Genomic DNA, 22,170 nt, shown 5'->3' with positions numbered 1-22,170 from the left:
GAGATAACGAAGATACGACAATTGACTTTTACATATCAAAGATGATGTTTTTATAAAGCAAAGGGAAACCCATTTACTGACTGAGATGTCCAATTTAAAATAATATTTTGTTATAGCGCTTGGTATTATATCTGTCTCACTATCAAACCTGAAAGTTGTCAAGGCGAGAAAGGAATCCATATGCCCGGGATAGATCGGAAGCCCCGCCCGAAAGTGACCGGACCAATAACAAGTCTTCAATTTCCGAGCTCAATCGATCTAGCAGCCTGAGGCCACATTTTATAGCCAAAACTTTCGGCAAAGCATCATCAGCCGATTACTACCAAGGAAAAGACCTCAACCTTGCCTTCGACGCCCTCACCTCGCAACGCCACACCCCACGATCCCTCACGATGGCGACCCTCGCGACCGCTTCTCGCCTCTGCCTGCGCGCGGCTGCTAAGCCCGTCGCTCCCGCCGTCCGCGCCCTGAGCACCACCGCTATCCGTCCCGACAGCGCGTCCGCCTCCGGATACTCCAGCCCCTTCAAGTTCCAAGGAGAGTCCAAGGGCTCCCAGATCCCCGACTTTGGAAAGTACGTCTCTACCGGCAGCGAGGGCAAGAACAAGCTCTACTCGTACTTCATGGTTGGCGCCCTCGGTGCCGTCAGTGCTGCTGGTGCCAAGAGCACAGTTCAGGGTGGGTTGAAATCCGGTTCAAGACTCGGTGTCTTGCCATTGGGCTGCAATTGGTGTTGCATCTTGCCGGCATGACATCGGGCCTAGTCAATTGATGGTTACTGATGATGGATGATAGAGTTCCTGGTCAACATGTCTGCTTCTGCCGACGTTCTAGCCATGGCCAAGGTCGAGGTCGACCTTGCCTCTATCCCCGAGGGCAAGAACGTGAGTTGGAATATGGTCTAGGACATACGGACGACATTGCTGAACGGTTTTTCAGGTTATCATCAAGTGGCGAGGCAAGCCCGTATTCATCCGACACCGAACCCAGGACGAGATCGACCAGGCCAACAAGGTCAACATCTCTTCTCTCCGAGATCCCGAGGAGGACAGCGCCCGTGCCCGACAGCCTGAGTGGCTTGTCATGCTGGGTACGTGAATACAACAGCGATGAACAACATTTCGAAATCTATATACTAACAATCCCCCAGGTGTCTGCACCCACTTGGGTTGTGTCCCCATTGGTGAGGCCGGTGACTACGGCGGTTGGTTCTGCCCTTGCCACGGTTCTCACTACGATATCTCCGGCCGAATAAGAAAGGGACCCGCCCCTCTCAACCTCGAGATCCCCGAGTACGACTTCCCTGAGGAGGGCAAGCTTATCATCGGTTAAGCGAACGATGTAAGAGTAAATCTTTTATAACGGAGAAACGATCAAGGAGAGGGGAGTGCATTAGACTGGCGGGCGGACCGAGGACCACAACACATACGCATGCCCACACCGAGGTTCCTGGGTGGGTTCGAGTTTGCTGTTTTCTTAGACGTGGCCTTCTTTGTCCATTTGTATAAAAATAAAACGTCCTAGGAAATATTTCAGTCGACAGGCTCAAAGCTAGGGTTGAAGGGAAGAGCAGGAGAGTGCAAGATGCGTGCTCGCGTGCGAGACGATGTACTAATTGAATTTCATTGCGTTCAAATCAAGGGATGGATTATTCTGTGAACTATGAAGACGCAAACATCCGACATCGGATCTCACGAACTATTGTGAAGTTTTGAAATCATCTGAAAAAAGCAGAATTTGATACTGCTGAGCTTTTTAGTCAGTGTGTTGTGTGGCACTATAATGGTTGGCCAATATGGCTATGAATTCTAGAATGACATGAATTCCGCCTTCATTATGGTGGTAACAAGATGTTGGTGACTATTGTAACTGTTTATTCTACAGTATTTACTTGGGATATCTCGACACATCCAATTAAATATGCCATAGTGATACTTTTCTATACACCTCAATATCATTGACTTGATACCATCACCACACAATCCTCAAAAAATACATTCAGTCGTGAACGGACACAACAAGCTTTTGATTCTATAACTGATTCGATCCGAGCTCATTAGTCGTCTTAGTGACCGTGTCCGTCGTCCTCCCTTTGCTCAGGATCCAACTTGATAAGGGTATCAATACGCATGATGCTGATGCAGGCCTCGACGGCACTCTTCAGCTGTCGGACCTTGCTCATGCTGGGCTCTAGGACACCGATCTTGATCTCGTCGACGACCTTGCCCTTGGCGAGATCCAGGCCGTAATTCTTGTAACCCTTCTTTCGTGCAATGGTCTTCTCATCCTCACTGCCGTCACCCTCCTGGATGCGCTGTGACAGGGCGTGCCTTGATCGAAGCTGGGCGACAAGCTCTGCGGCGTCCTTGGCGGCATTGACAGCCAGGGTCTTGGGAATGACAAGAAGGGACTGCGCAAACTCGCCAATGGCGAGCTGCTCTCGGGAGCCAACGGTACCGGCAAACTCCTCGAGGTAGATATGAAGAGCTGTCTCGACGGCACCACCACCGGGGACGATGCTGCCACTTTCAAGAGTACGCTTCACAGCGCACAATGAGTCGTGAACGGATCGCTCCATCTCGTCTAGTGTGAAGTCGTTGGGGCCACGGAGAATGCAAGATGCGGAAGAGTGAGCCTTGGTACCCTTGACAAGGATGCACTCATCGTCGGAGATGCGCTCTTGGACAACCTCCTCGGCGTATCCAAGGTATGAGGGGTCGAACTTCTCATCACCGTTAAGGTCAGAGAGTGTGCTGAGCATGGTGGCTCCGGTAGCTCGTGCAATTCGTCGAAGATCTTCCTTCTTACATCTTCGAACGCCCATGGCACCCTTCTCGACGAAAGTCTTAAGAACCAAGTCGTCAATACCCTTTGTTGTGAGGATAACGTTGGCACCAGCCTTGAGGATCATCTCCACTCGGTCAAGAACCATGCCTGCCTCGCGAGCTCGGATCTGTTCAAGTTGTTGAGGGTCGTCAACAGTAATCTGGACACCAAGCTTCATACGCTCCTTCTGCAAGTTCATGTCCAAAACAGCAATCTTGGCGTCCTGAATTCGGGTAGGCATAGCCTGCGAGGCAACGGTGCAGTTCAAGGCGTAACCCTTAACAAGAACGGATTCGAGAGTGCTCTTGCCATGAGCCTTGAGAATGTTGACAGCCTTGACGGGGTACTTGGTCTCGTTTCGGTTGTTGGTGGACTTGACAGCCTGCATAGCATCGACGACCATGTTGGAGAAGAACTCTGAGTCGGCTCCAATAATCTTGCTGGACATGGATGTCTTGGCAATGTTGATGAGGGATTCGCGGCCAAGATCCTCAACCTTGATACTAACATTCTCGTTCAAGTACTTGATAGCCTCTCGTAGGGCAAGTCGGTATCCAGTAATGATAGTGGTAGGGTGTATGCGGTTCCTCATGAGCTCGTTTCCGCGGCGTAGCAGTTCGGCGGCGATCAGAACGACAGAGGTAGTACCGTCACCAACCTCCTTGTCTTGTTGTTGCGCAAGGTCAACGAGAATCTTTCCGGCAGGGTGCTCGACGTCGAGAAGGCTGAGAATTGTAGCACCGTCGTTTGTGACAGTAACATCCTAAATTGAAATGTGAGATACGGTCGAGCGCGAGACGAAGGATAGATTGCATACACCGATATCGTCCACCATCATCTTGTCGAGGCCGCTGGGGCCGAAAGAACTCTTAACAACATTGGCAATGGCCTGTGTAGCAAGTACTGAGATTTTGTTAGCATGTATAATCGTTATGTGAAATACCAATATCAAGTATCCTCAAAGGCTCCCTCCCCCACTTCCCCCCTAACATATAGCAAAAGGCGGGACAAGACAGACATACCGTTCTGGTCTCTAATATCAGATCCGGATATCTTTTGGCCACCCAGGAAAAGGGTGCCGTTTCTGGGCTGCTCGAACATGGAAGCCATAACTGCAGCTATGGTTATCGTCGACGTGGGAATGTAGTGGCGTCAACGAGGTCGTAGAGATGGAGTCAGGAAATTCTACCAGCAGGCTACCGTAGAAGCTGTGAAGCTCCGTTATGCCCCTCGACTGGACTTTTTTGTCGGAGGCAGTCGTTGTTCCGGCGCCGAGTAAAAGGTGCGCTACCGCTCCTTGTTCCATAGCAATTGCGCTGTGCGTTACAGGCCGGATGGCCACCCGTTGCTGGAGGTCAGGGCATTTGACAGAAGGAGCACGGACCCCTAGACCCCAAAATCACCCCCTGCCGCGTTATCGGCCTACCTTGCAGCTGAGCAGTTGCCGTTACCATTGGCTGATATAGGGCATTGGGCCTGAATTTTGGGCTAGGTTTCTAGCGGTGCCGTGCCCCTCCTTCCCTTTTGACTCTCCCTTGACTGCGGGGCACAAGTCACGACCGACGTTTACTTCGACTCACACCCCGAAACTTCTCCTTCTTCCATTCCTCGAGGATAACGTAGCTCTTCTGCTTCTCGTATTCTTTAAAGGCGCGTGAGCCACTGTTCGGTTGTCTTTTAGCTTCCGTCCGCTTTAATCAATTTACTTTCAACAACTTCCGGCCAACGTTCAACACTTATACCAAAATGGAGGGCGCCGCCGAACAGTCCAAGAGCGCCTTGAAGAAGGCCGAGAAGCAAGCTCGCCATGCTGCCGATAAGGCTGCCAAGGCTGCTAAGCAGACCAACCTTCCCGTCGTCGGTGGAAAGAAGGCGGACGATATCATTGGTATCACTGTGTCCAAGGCCGACAATTTCCCACAATGGTACCAGGAGGTCGTCCTCAAGGCCGAGATGGTTGAATACTACACCGAGATTTCTGGTTTCTTTGTTCTCCGCCCTCTTTCCATGCACATTTGGAATGAGATCCGAAAGTGGTTCCAAGGTCACATTGAGGAGATGGGTGTTGACGAGACCAACTTCCCTATGTTCCTGTCTTCCAAGTCTCTCGAGAAGGAGAAGGACCACGTTGAAGGTTTTGCCCCCGAGCTTGCTTGGGTCACTAAGGCGTAAGAAGTCCTACACTGCATAATCACCCGTTGAAGCTCCGGCTAACTCATACCGTTATAGTGGTGACAAGGACCTCGAAGTTCCTGTCGCTGTCCGTCCCACCTCCGAGGCCGTCATGTACCCCTACTACTCCAAGTGGATTCGCAGCCACCGAGATCTCCCCCTCCGCCTGAACCAGTGGAACTCAGTCGTCCGATGGGAGGCCAAGCAGACAACTCCTTTCCTCCGAACTCGAGAGTTTCTCTGGCAAGAGGGTCACACTGCTCACTTGACCGAAGAGCTCGCTGGTGCTGAGGTGTTGGAGATCCTTGAGCTCTACGCTGGTGTTTACGAGAAGCTCCTTGCTGTCCCTGTGGTCCGAGGTCGCAAGACTGAGAATGAGAAGTTTGCTGGTGGATACTACACTACCACTGTTGAAGGTTACATTCCCTCCAACGGCCGTGGTATCCAGGGTGCTACCTCTCACGCCCTGGGTCAAAACTTCAGCAAGATGTTTGACATCACTGTTGAGGATCCACAGAAGCAGGGTTCTCACATCCACGTCTGGCAAAACTCCTGGGGTCTTTCTACTCGAGTTATTGGTGTCATGGTCATGATTCACGGTGACGACAAGGGATTGGTCCTTCCTCCCCGTGTTGCCAAGACCCAGGTCGTCATTGTCCCTGTCGGCATCAACAAGAAGACTACCCCTGAGGAGAAGAAGAAGCACGAGGATCAGGTTGAAGAAATCCGAGCCAACCTTAAGAAGGCTGGTGTTCGTGTCACAGCTGATTGGCGTGAGGGGTACACTCCTGCCTGGAAGTTCAACGACTGGGAGCTGAAGGGTGTTCCTCTGCGTGTCGAGTTCGGCCCCAAGGACGCTGCCAAGGGTGTTATCAGCACCGCCCGGCGAGACACTGGTGAAAAGGGAGAAATTGCCATCGCAGATGTTGCCACCAAGGTCCCCGAGCTCCTCGAGACTATTCAGAGCGATATGTACAACAAGGCCGAGAAGTCTTTCCGCGAGCACCGCCTTCAAATTACCAAGTGGGAAGATGTTCTTCCCGCTCTGGACAACAAGAACGTTGTTCTCATTCCCTTCTGTGGTGCGCCCAAGTGTGAAGACCGCATCAAGGAGCTCACTACTCGCGAGGAGCAGCCTAATGTCCCCGACAACGAGAAGCTTCCCACCATGGGAATGAAGAGTCTGTGTGTTCCTTTCGAGCAGCCCGAGGGTATTGCTGCAGGCGAGACCAAGTGTCTCAACCCTGAGTGTGAGGGCAAGGCCGACAAGTGGACCATGTTCGGACGAAGCTACTAAAGGATTTGAATGGATTTTTTAAGTCAGGGAGCGGGAAGGCGTTGGACTGGTATGCTTATGATACACCAGTGTGATTGTTTACGGCTTGATGTGAATGTGATTATATCATGAAAAGGGAAAGGGGCCGGTCACGGAATTTGTAACAACTAGAAAAGAATATAGATCATAGAGATTATATTTATGGAAATCTCCTTGATCTAAGTCAAGTTCTTGAAGGGTGTTGGATCGCCACTATCTGTCGACTGTTGACTGGTCTTCTCTAACACCAACCAAATCGCTCGTTTGCAATCCAGTCGACCTCTTGGTTAGGGTCCTTTCCGAACCAATTCAAGCTTGCCAGGTGCTTGTAGTCTTTGACGACGAATTTAACACCCAATGACTGGATACTTTCTGCGACTCGTTTGATGCGCTCCTCAGGGTTCCAGAGTTCTACTTTGGAGCATAGCCACTCCTTGGCCTCTTTTTGGGCAAACCCGGCGATGGCCTCAATACCTTTGGCAAGGGCCTCGTCTGAGATGCTCTCATCTTCAATTGTGAGACGAAGAATACGTACAGTGTTCTTCGAAGGCTCATCAACCCCACCATAGAAGCTGCAAGTCCAGCTTGCCCAGATTCTCGAGTTGGGGGCCCCAGGTGGGGTATACAGAACACCTCGAATGGTAGGTGTGCGAGAGAATATGCGGTTGCACATAAAGTCCACGCGGCTCATATGCCACCCAATGGTTTCTTTGTCAGGGATAACAGCGGCACTGGCAGCAGAGGTTGATGATGCGACTTTGTTTCGGATGATCTCCTCGTCCAGGGCCGTAAGCTCCAGGACGTCGTCCAAAGTGAGAGGCTTTACAGAGGGATCGGCTGGGGGCAGAGTGTCCTTGACAGGGAACTCGAGATGTGTGCTCCTGAAAGCCTTCCATCCAATAACTCCGTAGAAGTCCGGGCCAACGTCAGACCATAGGACAGAGAAGTCGGCGTCTCCTTTATTCTTCTCTTGTCTGCTTCGAAACTCATCCGCAAGAAGAGACATCATCTTCTTGCCATATCCCCTCTTTCGATACTCGGGGCTTGTGAATACACTAGCCACACCGTGCGCGGTTCCATCTCTCACTTTTCCGTTGTCATCTGTATCAGATACAAGAGCTCTCTTCTTGTAAGTCTCGCAACATGAGAGAATGGGCCTTTCGTCAGGCTTCAAATTCCCATCAGTCAGAATCCAGTTCGTCAAACCACCATTCCGACCAAGAGGTGCCTTAATATTGTTGTATTCTCGGGCGATATAGTCCTCCAATTTCAGGGCTGCACCCCATTGAAGATGAGTGCTTTTCCATACACGCTCTCTCTCCGAGGTGGTGGGGTTGGTGAGGATGAGAGATGGGGAAGTGACAGGAGGGAGGTTTTCCTGGGATGCCATTGTGGAACGCCACTACACTTTAACGATTGAAAAATACTTTATGTACTGCAGTAGCCAAAATTGCATAGTAGGGAAGAGATGATAACTTATACCTCATGGTTTATATGCTGATCACGCCCTTCGATGCTGACCACGCCCTTTAATGCGGGATGGTCCCCCACGTTAGTGGGCCATAAACTACCCTGAACTTGGGTAGTAGGTAACAGAAAAGTTGGCCTCCCCTGGCAAGCTATGGAAGTTCGAGGCTCCCGCAATGGAAGCCGAGCAGGTAAGGTGGGCTGCCTACAGGGCAGCTGTAGTAGTTCTTCCGGGCCTCTTGCCTCTATATCCTTACACAGAATAGGGAATCTAAGCAGTCCAAATGAAATTCTTAGTGCATTCTTAGGCCACATATACATAAGAATAAATGGATCTAATATTATTGAAACCCGCTAAATTAGAACCGGTTCTTATGCAATATGTCTAAGTAGATAGGTATATGGTAGGTAATAGGTAAAGAGAAGGAGCTTCCTGATGGTGGTGGGGTTGGCACTCCATGACATCCAATCCATGCTATCGTGATAGCTCTAACAAGGAGGGGCACTCCATTGAAACCTTCAATTTATATCCTACAACTTTAGAAGCAAAAATATGGCTTTACCACTACCCTCGGGGCTGACCCCCTCCGAGGTCGCGTTTCTATGTGAAATGGAACTTGTTACTGTAGTCCCTCGTCAACGGCTTGAGAGTATTGAGCTTCTAACGGTGAGCGCGTCCCTTGTCGCGTCCACAAGCTCGACGCTGACCTGTTACACAGGGCACAACACCAGCCCTTCGACCACCGCACCGAAGTAACCTGCCGCTATGGCTTGCAATCCTTTTAAAGAAACAACGACGTGCGAATATTGTTCCTCCTCCATGGCTTCACCCCGACTCGTTACGCGATATTGTCCACCAAGAAACAATGGTCGATCGAAAAGGCTGGGCACCACCGCCTCCACCACCAGCCCGAGCAGATAGTCGAGGCAATGCACGGAATCCCTTCATGGACGACGAGACTGTTCTTTCTCCGCCGTTTCTTCCATCTTGCACATCGGATGCGCCTGCAGGAGCTCTGCCGTACCATTGGTTTGAAGTTGCCGAGATGCTTCTTGCACACGCCTCTGATGACATTTCATCCTCGTCAGAAGTGCGGTCACTGCTCCGAGACTTGCAAGAGGTCAGAGCCGCCAAGATGCGATCCAGTACAGCCCAGCTCGAGGGTGGAGTCGACGGTGTCATGAGTTTGCGAGGAGTAGGGGCTATGGAGCTTGCAGAAAGCAGAGGATTCGTTATTGGTGTGGTTGAAGGTGTGAGGAAGCTCGGCGCAAGCACAGAAACGACAAGAAGAGAAGAGGAGGAAGAAGGCGGTGGCCAAGAGTCGGATGAGCAGAGTGACGAAGATATGGGACTATGAGAAGCCTCTCGAAGCTCAGTTCACGAGCTTACGAAAAAGAAAGTAAACCAATGACACAATTTTTAAAGAAACGACACGTAAGTCGGACAATATTCTATAACAATTCACTCCAATGCGGTTCTAACAATTCTATCAAAGAAAACATAACGCCAAACTCCACCAATCCGTCAAAAACATGTTAAACAACTTATTCCTCCATGTCAGTCGCCACCTGAGCAAGAGCCAGCCTGTGCTTGGCGATGCGTGTAGGATGAAGCCGAATACTATTGCCAGTAGGGGGCTGCAGTTCCAGTGCCAGTACCTCCCAGCCTGACCCCTCCAACAGGTGTCCCAAATAGTCCTTGCGCACATCAACTCCTGTATCCGTCAAATATTGTTCTGAGTTTGCAACTGCTTCATCTAGAATCTCATGCGCCTTGAAATACACAGACCAGGCCTTGTGCCAATCGGCGTGGCAGCTATGACATACTCTCCCGGGATTGTGTGTACAGCCGTGCACCTTTGCGCAGTCGAGCCCGGTAAGGTGATACTGCTCATACCAGCCATAGTGCGGACGGGCTCTGACACCAGAGCTATAAAGTCCAGGGATCTCACTTACTAAATGGGTCAGTAGATGTTGTAAAAAATATGGATTTGTTGACTTACGGGTCGAGATGGGGCATAATCAATGGGCTGAGATTACCCGAGGATGGAACGCTGATCGGTGTCAAGACTTTGGCGTGGGCAGCGGGCTCCGAAGCTGAAAGACTATTGTCTGAAAAATCAGACTCTTCGGGATCAGAGACATGCTCAACGGGGTCTGCGTTGTCTCCGTCAACGGGAGCGTTACCACTGTCATCACCTTGGTTGGCTGTAGGGGTGGGAGCAGGGGCATCGGGGGCATCAGGCAACCCAGAGTTGTTGTTGTTCTCGGGCGAAGTGGAAGACTCGGGGGAATCATCATTGGTGCCGTCCTCAGGGTTTTGAGTTGGGCTTGGCGGTTCAGAATCGTCTGAATCAGGGGAATCAAGGGCATCTGACATTTCAGAATCCTCTTCATCTGGAACCTGATCATCATTGTTCTGAGCAGGAGGTGCATCATTCGAGTTGTCGTCATCATTGTCTGCAGCATCCTGTGCGTCGTCGTCCTCCTCCTCCTCAACTGGACTGTTTTCAGACTCGTTGTCAGAAACATGACTGGCTTGGGCTCGGAAAGCGACCTTCTGCTTCCTCCTGAGTTTGTTGCTGGCCTTCTTAATGGCCGGCTTTAGACTGCCTTTCGATTTGGGGGCGACCTTGGGCTCGGGCTTGGCCTTAGGCTTGGGCTTGGGCTTGGGCTTGGGCTTGGGCTTGGGCTTGGGCTTTTCGATGAGGGGACCCTGGGGACGTCCCCGGTGGTCAAGACCTCGCATCAGAGGAGAAGCATTGGTGAGCTTTGAGCGGGCACGTGTCTGCCGCACGGGGGTATCGAGGGCAGGGTCGGCCTGGGGGCTAGAGTCGCGAGGCATATTGATGGTAATTGTGAATAGGTAGTTTGGAAAATGGGCTTGAGGTGTTTCTCAATGATTGCTTTGCTGGGCTTTTGAGTGTTGTGATGGATTGTTTGATGAGTGTTTGAATATTTCTAAAACAGAAGGAATGTGTCGTCGATTATAAAGATTTTCTCATCGTGGAGTTGAAAAAATGATGGTGTGAACCTCATCCTGAACAATATTACCGTTCTTTATCACATATAATTTTTTTTGACAAAGGTCGTTTATTGCACTATTATCAAGTAAACCAGAGACAAAGCACTCGCCAATCAGAAAGAAGATACGATTCAACGAATAACTGTTATTTTTATCTATATGTGTTTTGTGACAAAGGCTCTTGGACAACCGGAATAGAAGTAAGGCTCGTTAGAATAGAGTATCGAATCCGTGCACGCTACGATTGAGGATCTAGATAAAGAAATGTGATGTGTGATCAAAGACTCGCAAAAGTTCTTTGGTCGCATGAACAAATGAAGAGAATGGCAGGATCAAAGACTTTGGATCTGGAAAGCTGGGACAACACCCACAGAATCGACCCAAGATTGGTAGCACTTTGTTATTTCGTCCGTTTTAGTCTAAACTCTACACGGCTGTATGCATCCACAAGTTCATCATGAGGCAAGAAGCCATATGTAGGATCATACTTCTTGAAAGACTTCTAGAGTAACGGTTGGTTGATGATCATGGCGAAAATGTTCGCCCTTTGTAGGGTAGGGCTCATCGACTATAAGTCGCAAGATTCAATATTTATCATATGATTCTGCACTCATAAATTCAAAGTTGATGGCGCTTTTGCCACATGTACAACAGTTGTTCCGTTTAGGCGGTCACCGATGAGATAAAACGTAAACGTGGATGGCGATAACGGTAACGGTGCTTTGGTAAAAAGTCTGGGGAAGCTGGAAGCCACCCCAGAAGGTCTCATGATGGTGTTCAGGACCAACGCTAGCTGAGATCTGCCTATGTGATTGATAGAAGGTGCACAACCATTGCTTTGAACAAAGAGCAGTGAAAGAATCACTTTGATGGTATTGATAGTTGCTCTTTAATCAACATAGCTACCTTCAAGACTTGAATGGCCTCTATGCGCATTAATAAGTCGGTAAGAGGTATGTAGATAACGAAGCCAGGCCTCCATCCCTTCATGGCAACCGGGTATCCACATCCAAGCTTCCGGGGGAGAGTCACAAGACCAATCCATGACAGCCATCATCCCAAAACGGCAAGCATCTACGTTAGGTACCTTACGTGATCGTCATGGCGCTGTTGTACCTGCCTCGGATCTTATCTCTCCAGGCAGTTCCGCGCGTCAATTGCTCAACCTTTCTCCAACATCATCATCTTCTTCATTCAATATAGAACTCAACTATACATTCTGCAGCTATAATGAAGTTCTCTCAAGCTTCTCTTCTGGCAGCTTGTCTGCCTGCCGTATCGGCTCGCTTCATCGAAATCGCAGAGGTCGACAATGTTGTTCTTCAGCCCGACGAGCTGTTTCTGATTGAGACCGCTCCTGGCAAGACGCAATGGATCACCGAGGAGGAGAAGTGGGAGATGCGCCGTGTAAGTCCCAAACATGTCACATAGGATCTGCACGGACAGATTGTTAACACACCCTCAGAATGGCCAGAACTTCATGGACATCACCGAGACAACTACGCTTGGCTCCAAGGGTATTAATGCCGAAAGCACCGTCACGTTCCCTAAGAAGTGTGTCAAGCAAGACGAGGTCGCAAAGCTCTCGAAGAAGCTCGAAAAGAAAAACATGCAGGCCAACCTCGAGAAGTTGACCAGCTTTCATACCCGATACTTCAAGTCCGATTACGGCCTCCAGTCCTCTGACTGGGTTCTTGAGAAGGTCAACCAGATCATCAAGGACGCTGGTGCCGAAGATACTGTGTTCGCTGAGAGCTTCCCTCACACATGGAAGCAGCACTCTGTTATCGCGACCATCCCTGGTCAATCCAACAGCACCGTTGTAATTGGCGCCCACCAGGACTCTATCAACCTTTTCCTTCCTTCCATTCTCGCCGCCCCTGGCGCCGACGATGATGGTAGCGGTTCCGTCACCATCATGGAGGTGTTCCGTGCCCTCTTGAACTCCAAGGATGTTGTCAAGGGTAAGGCCCCCAACACCATCGAGTTCCACTGGTACTCGGCCGAGGAGGGTGGCTTGCTCGGAAGCCAGGCTATCTTCAAGTCATACGAGGAGACTGGACGTGATGTCAAGGCTATGCTACAGCAAGACATGACTGGCTATGTACAGAAGACTCTCGATGCTGGCCAGCCCGAAAGTGTCGGTGTTATCACCGACTTTGTTGACTCCGGTTTGACCACATTTATCAAGACCGTTGTTGAGGAGGTATGTATTTCATAAGCCCACGATTGGTGGTCAACCATGCTAACTCATATTCACAGTACTGCGACATTCCTTGGGTTGAGACTAAGTGTGGATATGCCTGTTCCGATCACGCCTCCGCCTCCAAGGCTGGCTACCCATCGGCCTTCGTTATTGAATCCGCTTTCGAGTACTCCGACCCTCACATCCATGGCACCGACGACAGCATTAAGTATCTGTCTTTCGATCACATGCTCCAGCATGCCCGCATGACACTTGGTCTTGTTTACGAGCTCGGCTTTTATGGATTTGATGGAAAGTCTGAGGATAAGTGGAGCGATCTCTAAACGCTTATTTGTAATTATGCTTAGGAAGTAGTTTGCCTGGAATCATGCATTATGAGCGACGGATTGCATATGAGAATAATACACGGACATCACATAACACGAGTATTGCCGAACACAATCAAACATTTTATTGGTGTGAACAAAAGCAGTTTTACGCTGTGTAATTGATAACTTGCCCTTTTGTCTAAACCTTGTAAAGCGGATTCCTTAGCGCCATCATTGCCCTTTATCGATAATAATTATTCCATGACCAATTCTAATGGCCTTGACCATTACCATTACCGTTGTTGGGGGGCTGCTGTTGCCCCCAGGGTGATTGGCCGTTCTGTTGCTGTGCTTGCATAGTAGACATAAGCGCGGCGAAGAAAGCAGGATTCACAAATGCTCCTCCGTTCGCACCCTGTTGTCCCTGCGCGTTCGGCCAGCCAGGAGGTGGGGGAGGAACTGCACCAGCATTACCCTGAGGAGGCACTTGAGGCCAACCCGGCATTTGGAAGCCAAAATTGGGCATGGCTGGGGCCGCGCCTTGAGCTGGAGGTTGAGCACCGGGCCACGCAGCTGGGGGACCTGTTTGTTGGACAGGCTGATGAGCCCCTTGAGGAGGCAGCGAGTAACCGTCCCTGGGCTGGTTGAAGCCTCCTCGTCCGCCGCGCCCGTTACCTCGTCCTCGTCCACCACGACCTCTGGAGTCTCCTCGGCGACCTCCCCGTTGGTTGAAGTTTCTGCCCGATGGGGGCTCGTAGGTCTCAGTTGTGGAAGGACCGCTGCCATAGCCAGGTGGTCGCGCGAGGGGCTTGTAGGGACCGTCGTCTTCGTCGTCGTAGTTCAGAGTAACATCCGGTCGCGATTCCTGTCGCAAAGGATGAGGCTCCTTGACTGCCTTGGATGGATCCTTCTTCCACTTATCCTTCTTCTTCTGCTTGAGCGCTCTCTTGTACTCAGCTTCCTTCTCATCATCAGAAAACTCCATCTCGTCATCGCCAACCTCCTCGTCGTGGAGGTTACTGGCATCTGAACCCTTCAAGTTCTTCAATGGCTCTGTAAAGACGTACGAGGCATGATCGACGGGGTAAAATACTTTCTGGCCAACCTCAAGGCCAAGATCCTTGATATCCTGGTCTGTAGTGAAGCGCACGGTATACATAGGCTGCAAGACTTTTCCTATCGTTTCTGCGACTGCACCTATGACAACTCGCTCAGATGTGCAGAGCACGGAACCTGAGTCAAGAACTTGGTACTCTCCGGGTGTAAATGCCTTTACTAGCATGATGTTCTCCACGATATGCTCGATGACGCCTAGCTCCTCGACCTTCATCTCGGGTGTAATTGTAATATCAGGCTTAGGAATGACCTCTTCGGGTATTTCGTTCTTTGTTCTGATCTGGGCAGCGGTTGAACCCTTCGCGCCTTGATTGCCCTCATCGTCAGATGCTCCTCCATCAGCTTGCATGAGCAGACGCGCTGTCTCCTCGACTCCCAAAAGCTCGTATCCCTCGTTATCGGAATCGTCATCAGAGGATTCAGAGCTGCTTGATTCAGAAGAAGACTCGTAGGGAGAGGAATCAACCTCCCATTCTGGGTTGTCGCCCTGATCGTTTTGAAGAGGAACTGTCTCTGTGTTCGCAGCAGGAGCTGGCTGTGCTGTTTGCGCTGGCTGGACAGGAGCTAACCCGCCGAGAGCAGCCTCAAGAGCGCCTGTAAGGGAAGGGGGGCTTTCGGGTCGATCGATGGCCATGGCATCAGCGTCTGCAGCTGGTACTGGCTGACCCTCAGAGGGCTTGGGCTCTATGGTGACTGGGGCTGATTCATTCTTGGTTTCGCTGGGAGCAGCATCGGGAATTTCGGTATCTTGAAAACTCGCAGCAGCAACGAGAACATCAGTGGGAGGGAGAGGTGGTAGAGTCTCGTTGGGTTTGGCCTGACCAAGACCTGGGATCTCGAAACCCGACATTTTGTTGCTGGTTTGTATATATTATTTGGCAATAAACGAATTTCAAGTATTGTTGAATATGTCTTTGGTGAAGTAGGAACAATAATGAGCGTAGCAAGGTTGAAAAAATGAAAATCTTTATTGCGACATCTGGCGCAAAAGTTTAGATGAAAGCAAGAAAGTTTTAGTAGGCCGAGCGCCTCATTCCCGTCATAAAAGACCCTGACTAGCGGCGCAGGAAAGAAAAAAATCAAGGTGAACGATCAAAATGGATCCTTATCAGGACGCGCTAGCTTATCACCCCACCATCCTTCACCTTGACCTCGGTGAGGCTCGCCTCCACTAAATGTTAGTGCCTGTTAGTGCTCTTCGCAGGGGTCCATCTCTCCCCCAACTGTTGAAAGCTCCAAACCCACCATGAATGACATGACGAAAGCATTCCTAACTTTGTAAACTTCCATCTTCAACTCACTGTCCACAGCGACACTCACGATGGCTCCAGGAACGGCGCCGCAAGCACAGCAACAGCGCCAATTTGTGCATCCGACTGCCAGTCATGCTAAGAAAAAGTATTATCATTTGAATCCTTGCACAGTTCTACACTAGAAAGAGCTCTGCTAACCGTGCCTCGTTTCGCTGTAGAGTTCCAAGCGCATACTCAATGCAACCGATTTCCGCCTTCTACTGGTTCCTCGCTGCCGCTCTCGTTTCCGCATGGTTCGCTCCGATTCAAGATTGCGACGAGACGTTCAATTACTGGGAACCAACCCATTACTTGTCGCATAACTACGGCCTCCAGACATGGGAATACTCTCCCGACTATGCCATTCGCAGCTGGCTCTACATTGCATTCCACGCCATTGTTGGCAATGTGCGCCGAATTTTCCCTCACTCCAACAAGGTGAGCATGGCATGATAAAAGACACAAAGAATATCGATTGACGATTTATTACTAGGTCGCTGAATTTTATTTCGTCCGCTTCGGACTGGCGTTCGTTTGCGCTCTTACCCAGACCATCTTGTTCATGGTGACAAGTACCACACTCAACAGTCGAATTGGCCTATTCTTCTTAATGGCCACCGTCGCAAGCCCCGGCAACTTTCATGCTAGCACCGCCTTCCTCCCGTCTAGCTTTGCCATGTACCTGGTCACTCTGGGAGCTGCCGCTTTTATGAATTGGCGTGGTGGTCTCAAGACCTCTCAGGGCATGTTCTGGTTTGCCGCTGCTGGTATCCTTGGATGGCCTTTTGCTGCTGCGCTTTGCGCACCTTTCATGCTTGAAGAGCTCATATTGTTGGTCTTTGGAGATAAGACAGCACTATGGGAAGCATTTGTTCGCATTGGTCGAGGTGTTGTATCAGCTATTCTCCTTCTTGTAAGTTTAACGTGCGGCTCGCTTTTGAAGCTATCGTCTAATATTGATAGGCTGGTGACTACTTCGTAAACCTCTTCTTTTACAAGAAGCAAGTTTCTGTGACATGGAATATTGTCAAGTACAATATCTTCTCATCCGACCATGGCCCAGAGCTCTACGGAACAGAGCCTTGGACCTTTTACTTCAAGAACTTGGCGCTCAACTTTAACCTCTGGTTTGTTCTTGCCCTTGCCGCCCTGCCACTCTTCATCCTTCAAAAGATTATTTCGCCATCCGGCCAGGGATTCCAAACTGGTCTGAGAACTGTTGTCTTTCTTTCTCCTTTCTACATGTGGCTGGCTATCTTCAGCTCGCAGCCTCACAAGGAGGAAAGATTCATGTACCCTGCTTACCCTTTCCTTGCACTCAACGCCGCTATATCTACTCACATGATATTGACCGCTGTGGGCAACTCGGATCCCAAGACACTAGTCGGTAAAATTCCTGCAAAATTGAAGCTTTCGCTTGTTACCATCACCATGCTTCTATCAATTGATATCGCTGTGCTCAGAGTTTATGGTATCTGGTCTGCTTACTCTGCGCCTATGAAAATCTACACTCCCCTGTGGGAGGGCAAAGACGGTAGCGCGCCTATTGGTAGGGAAGAAGACACTCTATGCTTTGGCAAGGAGTGGTATCGCTTCCCCTCATCTTACTTCCTGCCACGGGATATGCATGCCAAATTCATTCGTTCCGAATTCAGAGGCCTTCTGCCTGGACAATTCTCTGAAGCTGAAACCGGGTTTGGTTTCTTCAGTGGCACTTGGCTCCCCACTCATGGCATGAATGATCGCAACGAGGAGGACCTGAGCAAATACACTGAGCTTTCTGCATGCAAGTTCCTCGTTGACACACAGTACCCATTGAGGACAGACCCCCTACCACCAAACGAGCCTGACTACATTGAGGACCACACCAATTGGGAGGTTGTCAAGTGCGAGTTCTTCCTTGATGCCGCAAACACGCATCTACTTGCAAGGGCATTATGGGTACCTGACCTGGACATTATCCCAGACAAGTTCAAGAGACGATGGGGACGCCACTGCTTACTGCAGCGAAAGAAGCTGAGCATCGAGCCATCTGCATCTGGTTGAAAAGGGCTAAAAAAGACAAATGTTGGCACATTGCTGCAGGATCAAAAGATAGAATACACCTGTTTCTTAGAAAGATACAATCTAATGATACTGATACTACAACAATATCAACGTTACAGTGCATGCAGTGTATTGCTGCAAAAGAACCGCATCTTACTCCCACCGCCTGCTGTGACACTCTACATAAATAAGGTAAAATAAGGCCTTCGAGACTTAAGTTCTGATCCATGACTCACTACTAGAGACTTTCAAATGTCATACATAACGGCTCAGCCTTATCTTGGTATTTTTTATGACACTACTTGGTGTGACAAAGAATCAGAAATTCTCCGATGAGCCTCATGTACGGACTTGTTAACACTTGATGTGTTTGGTCACGTCATGATGTAAATTTATTTTATGAAGACCGTCTTACCGGATTCTTGGCGATGTTGTTGTCAACACACCTATCAGTCCGGCTGTTCATTGAATGAAGTAACCATGCATGTATCGGCTTCATGGCTTCAACTGCCACACTTTTAGATGAGACATTCTGCACGCCCAAAAGCCAACACCATCCTGAACCGAAACAACGTTCCGTGTATGGAATCAATATTTGAACTTTCCGGTTTCGAACACTTGAAACAGAAATCGAGTACATCATACACTGCATGATGACCACTCAGAGAAGGATCACTTTTAACGATTACCGGATTCTCTATCAAGCACATGGTGTTCAGACCACCCGACGGCTTAGGAGTAGTTGCACTGCTGATACGAATTTGACAGCTCAGGAGCCTACTTACTGCAGAGTAAGAAGCAGATAGAGATATCTGAAAAATGCCTTATGATCTCAGCGGCGTGTCTGAATGAATGTGCGTGCATCTCGATCGAGTATATGATGTCCTAGTTCAACAGACTTGAGTCGTGGGCGAATCGTTGGAATCCCCCGAAAGTGCCAGTTACATAGCTTTCATCGTTCATATGGCAAGAAATTTGGTCGAACAACGACGCGCATGGCTTGCCGTCTACTCAAAGATACAGTCTGTGGCGTTGACCTTGACTAGGTATTTGGTGTTTCTTCATGGGATTAGGAATCATAGCCCACTATGTCGACAATGTGATCAAAATCTCGTACAATAAAATACGGACCGTCATTGTATATAACATGTCTATTTGTAGTAGAGATAGATAAAAGATCGAGGTAAGCGCAATGTGCGTTTGTGTTGCAATGTCAGGATAGAGATCAGGGACAACGAAAAGAAAACCAAGACCCAGCCCGTTTACCCTAAAGTACCAAACCCATGCCATCACTGTAAAAAAGCACATCGCAAGTTATTCATCCATCCCAAAAGCCGAGATATCATTTCCTGCGTTGAGAAAATCGAATGTAAATAAAACGTCATCGTCAGGCCGCGAGCCATGATCGGCATATCCTGCGCCAATGTCTAAGAAATCGTCGTGACAGGCGATTCGCGGTCTCTTGACCGGCAGTTCAACTTCTTCAGACTGTCGTTTGCTCTGGCCAGGCCACGCTGCATGGACTGGGGCGTGGTTCACGCCTATACCGTGGCCAGCGTTTGCAAACCATGGTGAACCCCCAGTTGGAGATTCAAGTGGTTGAGTGAACGGTAAGAGCAGGGAAGAATGCGGCAAAACCTCACTAATCGAGCTGACTGTTGAATGATTCTCGGGGCCCGGGGGCGTGTCTCTGAAGGAACTTACAGCACTACCGTGGAGGGAGCTGGAAGATCTGGTTGAATGCAGATTTGGTAAATCATTGTATGCAGTAGACGGTGTACTGCCTTGTCCTGGTGACTGCCTCTGACGAACTATTCGAACTAAAAGATCCAGCAACTTGCTAAAAGTCAAAGCAAGATTATCAACATGGGCTTGATCGGCGACTGATGCGAACTGTTCGCGAAGTGCTTCTAGCAGTGAGATTTCCTCTTCTGGCTGACTGGGGGTGTCATCCACGTCTGTCATTGGCTGTTGTATGACCATCTTTCCTATGATAAATGCTGCTGCTAGCGGGAAAGTTGCAGCAAGACGAGGAAGTACTGAAGCCCTGTTCTCGTCATGTTCGGGCAGTGCACCTTCAACCTGAGAACTCCTTTTGGCCTTCTTTGTGCTGGACTTTTCGCGTTTCTTCTGATAACCTAGTGTCTCATTCAAAGCTTCAGAAAAATGATGGTCATTCTTCGCTGCTATGGCCGACAGAAAGATAAGGCAACAAGCCTTGGCATCTCTGAAGATATGAATGGCCTTTGTACCATCATACCCTTTAAATAAGCAGATTCTTGTAGCTAGAAACGATAGCATGAGCGCAAATGATTCCGTCGAGGTGAATGGTGTCTGCATGATATTGTACGTTGAAGCCCACTGTTCAAGCTTTTGTTGTGATTGACCCAATGCTTGATTTCTCAAATACTTAGAAGAGGGAGCACTAGAACCATGAAAAATCTGGTAAATTTCATCCTGAAGTTTTGCCAGCTCTAGGCGGGCCATTGCTCCAGGAGATTCTGAATGACTTTCCAACGAGGATGGAATCCCGGATTCATATCCTGGCAGCCAAGAAGTGGAGCCACGAAGTATAGCGATATTCTTATCTCTGGTATACAATGACTGAAAGACTTTGTGTCTCTCCAGTATAGTCTCTGGTGGAAGGTTGTTGGAGGATGTGCAACCCCGATGGAGACCCATTGTACGTGCCAACAAACAAGCTTGGGCGAAGACCAGTTCTGCAAGTGATGTCGTACTGTATTGCTCAGCCACGTAACTCTAGAGTTGAAGTTAATATTATCCAAAGATTCTGGCTGGAAGAGTCTTACCAAAAGAGCAAGTGCTTGCACATTAACAAGCCTTGGTGTCAAAAAGACACGTGGGTTATTGATGGCCATCCTCATCGTTTGAAGAAGAGATTGGATGAAGTGGCTATTGCCCTGAGTGGTAGGCTCCCTCTTGATACCAAGGAGAACTATAACATTGAAGCAAATGGCCCAGCCTTCATCCGAAGGAACTATAGGCTGAGAATAGATGCGATCAATCTGAAGTTGGAAAGCTGATCGCACAAAGACATCAGTGGCGTAATCGGTGTTCTTGAAAAATGGGCCGATAACAAGATTAAGAAACTGCCGAGGCGGAAGGCATATGCCTGTAGGTTGAGACGGTATATCTAGGTGAGGCTCATTGCTTGCTTTGTAAAGCATTTCTTGGAGCATGGCATGCTCGGCAGTATGTGTCGAGGTGTTGTTATCAGGAACACCAAATATGGGATCATCATGAAATTCCTTGCAGAGGGCATAAAGCGAGCAAGGTCCATGATAACGGTCGAGGGACTGTGACGCGTCTCGTACGATGTGACAGTTTGTATGGGCTACTGGTCCTGAGTCTGTTCCGGCAAGATTATCTGGGGCCCATTCCTCGGCGGCAAGCGATGAAGATCTCACGCTGTTCCCGCCTCTGACAAGTGACGTCAAATCAGAAAGGTCATTTTGAATGCTATGCAGCTGATCCTCAAGCGTCTCGAAGTTCTGGCACCTGAGACATGAATAAGTTTGTGAGCCTTTGTGTTCCATTAAGGAAGAGAGACAAGGCGTCTCCGACTCACAGGAGCTTGACGTGATTGACACGTTTGCCGGGAGATGAATATCGACACTCGACACCGTCGCGCTTGCAACTTTCGCATTGCGGGCGTTCCCTACCACATCTGATCTTCCGTGCCCGGCAGTGCGCACAAGCAAGGTCGTGTGTCGACCACATTTGTTGTTGCGTCTCGCTCCCAGTTAGTCGATACCTCTTGGTCAGTGAACAGTGTTTTTGACAAACCTCCTTTCCCTGGTCACTCCACATTCTATTATTGATTCTCGATGATGAAAGGGGATTGATATGTGCTCAAAATCTCTGTGATTTCGATCCTGTTCGGAGATATATAAGAGGAAGGTAATATGATGATTTTGGCCAGTCGCGAGTTAAGACTCAGTAAAAGCTGAGATTCCAGGAACACAAGAATCCGCGTGCAACAGTTGGTAGCATTACGTGAGAATTTATCTTAGAAACAGGTCAGCAAACGTGCTCAAGAATAACCTACCCTCCAAGACGCCCATGGAGGTACTGTCTTCCATACGGCAAGACAGTGGCTTGTAGCCGGCATGATGATCTTCAAGGCCGCGATACCATCAGCTCCCACCATAGACGCAATCTAATCCATGTACATCCATGTGAGCTTAGTAGATGGACCGTGGGTCGTACAGCTCGTCATATCGTCCCGTATGTATGTCTTGATCGCGGTATCCATCCATTTTGAACACCTCGGCAGGGCTTGGAAGTATTGTGAGAATAGTATGTCGGAAGTCAGCAGCAGCATCTTTAGATGGATGATAGAGTCGACCCGGAAGAGACTCCAGGGCTTTTACCCG

The 22,170-nt window shown here is 49.4% G+C and overlaps 10 protein-coding genes across 10 annotated transcripts; 5 read left to right on the top strand and 5 right to left on the bottom strand.

Moving 5' to 3' along the window:
* Window positions 1-325: 325 nt before the first annotated feature.
* FGSG_05251 (uncharacterized protein) lies at window positions 326-1,665 on the top strand. Its single transcript, XM_011325460.1, has 4 exons — window positions 326-678; window positions 796-884; window positions 940-1,090; window positions 1,151-1,665. Exons 1-4 carry the CDS (start codon window positions 393-395, stop codon window positions 1,330-1,332), a joined length of 708 nt encoding a protein of 235 aa, XP_011323762.1. The 5' UTR covers window positions 326-392; the 3' UTR covers window positions 1,333-1,665.
* A 212-nt stretch (window positions 1,666-1,877) lies between these two features.
* FGSG_05250 (T-complex protein 1 subunit alpha) lies at window positions 1,878-4,019 on the bottom strand. The gene is made up of 3 exons (XM_011325459.1): window positions 3,849-4,019; window positions 3,644-3,729; window positions 1,878-3,589 (listed from the first exon to the last, which is right to left on the bottom strand). Exons 1-3 carry the CDS (start codon window positions 3,934-3,936, stop codon window positions 2,066-2,068), a joined length of 1,698 nt encoding a protein of 565 aa, XP_011323761.1. The 5' UTR covers window positions 3,937-4,019; the 3' UTR covers window positions 1,878-2,065.
* Window positions 4,020-4,422: 403 nt separating this feature from the next.
* Window positions 4,423-7,796, top strand: FGSG_05249 (uncharacterized protein). Its single transcript, XM_011325458.1, has 2 exons — window positions 4,423-4,994; window positions 5,056-7,796. The coding sequence occupies exons 1-2, from the start codon at window positions 4,573-4,575 to the stop codon at window positions 6,293-6,295; spliced, it is 1,662 nt and encodes a 553-aa protein (XP_011323760.1). The 5' UTR covers window positions 4,423-4,572; the 3' UTR covers window positions 6,296-7,796.
* FGSG_05248 (uncharacterized protein) lies at window positions 6,555-7,703 on the bottom strand (the record flags this gene model as incomplete). The annotated part of the gene is made up of 1 exon (XM_011325457.1): window positions 6,555-7,703. The coding sequence occupies one exon, from the start codon at window positions 7,701-7,703 to the stop codon at window positions 6,555-6,557; it is 1,149 nt and encodes a 382-aa protein (XP_011323759.1).
* A 537-nt stretch (window positions 7,797-8,333) lies between the features above and the next one.
* Window positions 8,334-9,138, top strand: FGSG_05247 (uncharacterized protein; the record flags this gene model as incomplete). The annotated part of the gene is made up of 2 exons (XM_011325456.1): window positions 8,334-8,447; window positions 8,500-9,138. 2 exons carry the CDS (start codon window positions 8,334-8,336, stop codon window positions 9,136-9,138), a joined length of 753 nt encoding a protein of 250 aa, XP_011323758.1.
* A 590-nt stretch (window positions 9,139-9,728) lies between these two features.
* FGSG_05246 (uncharacterized protein) lies at window positions 9,729-10,625 on the bottom strand (the record flags this gene model as incomplete). Its single annotated transcript, XM_011325455.1, has 2 exons — window positions 9,729-9,735; window positions 9,784-10,625. 2 exons carry the CDS (start codon window positions 10,623-10,625, stop codon window positions 9,729-9,731), a joined length of 849 nt encoding a protein of 282 aa, XP_011323757.1.
* A 1,364-nt stretch (window positions 10,626-11,989) lies between these two features.
* FGSG_05245 (uncharacterized protein) lies at window positions 11,990-13,463 on the top strand. Its single transcript, XM_011325454.1, has 3 exons — window positions 11,990-12,212; window positions 12,271-13,011; window positions 13,068-13,463. Exons 1-3 carry the CDS (start codon window positions 12,036-12,038, stop codon window positions 13,332-13,334), a joined length of 1,185 nt encoding a protein of 394 aa, XP_011323756.1. The 5' UTR covers window positions 11,990-12,035; the 3' UTR covers window positions 13,335-13,463.
* Window positions 13,464-13,590: 127 nt separating this feature from the next.
* FGSG_05244 (uncharacterized protein) lies at window positions 13,591-15,285 on the bottom strand (the record flags this gene model as incomplete). The annotated part of the gene is made up of 1 exon (XM_011325453.1): window positions 13,591-15,285. The coding sequence occupies one exon, from the start codon at window positions 15,283-15,285 to the stop codon at window positions 13,591-13,593; it is 1,695 nt and encodes a 564-aa protein (XP_011323755.1).
* A 471-nt stretch (window positions 15,286-15,756) lies between these two features.
* FGSG_05243 (uncharacterized protein) lies at window positions 15,757-17,773 on the top strand (the record flags this gene model as incomplete). The annotated part of the gene is made up of 4 exons (XM_011325452.1): window positions 15,757-15,833; window positions 15,907-16,165; window positions 16,221-16,640; window positions 16,691-17,773. The coding sequence occupies 4 exons, from the start codon at window positions 15,757-15,759 to the stop codon at window positions 17,771-17,773; spliced, it is 1,839 nt and encodes a 612-aa protein (XP_011323754.1).
* A 2,584-nt stretch (window positions 17,774-20,357) lies between these two features.
* Window positions 20,358-21,905, bottom strand: FGSG_05242 (uncharacterized protein; the record flags this gene model as incomplete). The annotated part of the gene is made up of 4 exons (XM_011325451.1): window positions 20,358-20,510; window positions 20,584-21,292; window positions 21,581-21,669; window positions 21,843-21,905. 4 exons carry the CDS (start codon window positions 21,903-21,905, stop codon window positions 20,358-20,360), a joined length of 1,014 nt encoding a protein of 337 aa, XP_011323753.1.
* Between the last annotated feature and the right edge of the window lie 265 nt (window positions 21,906-22,170).

Source organism: Fusarium graminearum, chromosome 3 (assembly GCF_000240135.3).
Source record: "Fusarium graminearum PH-1 chromosome 3, whole genome shotgun sequence".
NCBI lineage: Eukaryota > Fungi > Ascomycota > Sordariomycetes > Hypocreales > Nectriaceae > Fusarium > Fusarium graminearum.
The sequence above is the reverse complement of the archived record's forward strand: the minus strand, read 5'-3'. Positions and strand labels throughout refer to the sequence as shown.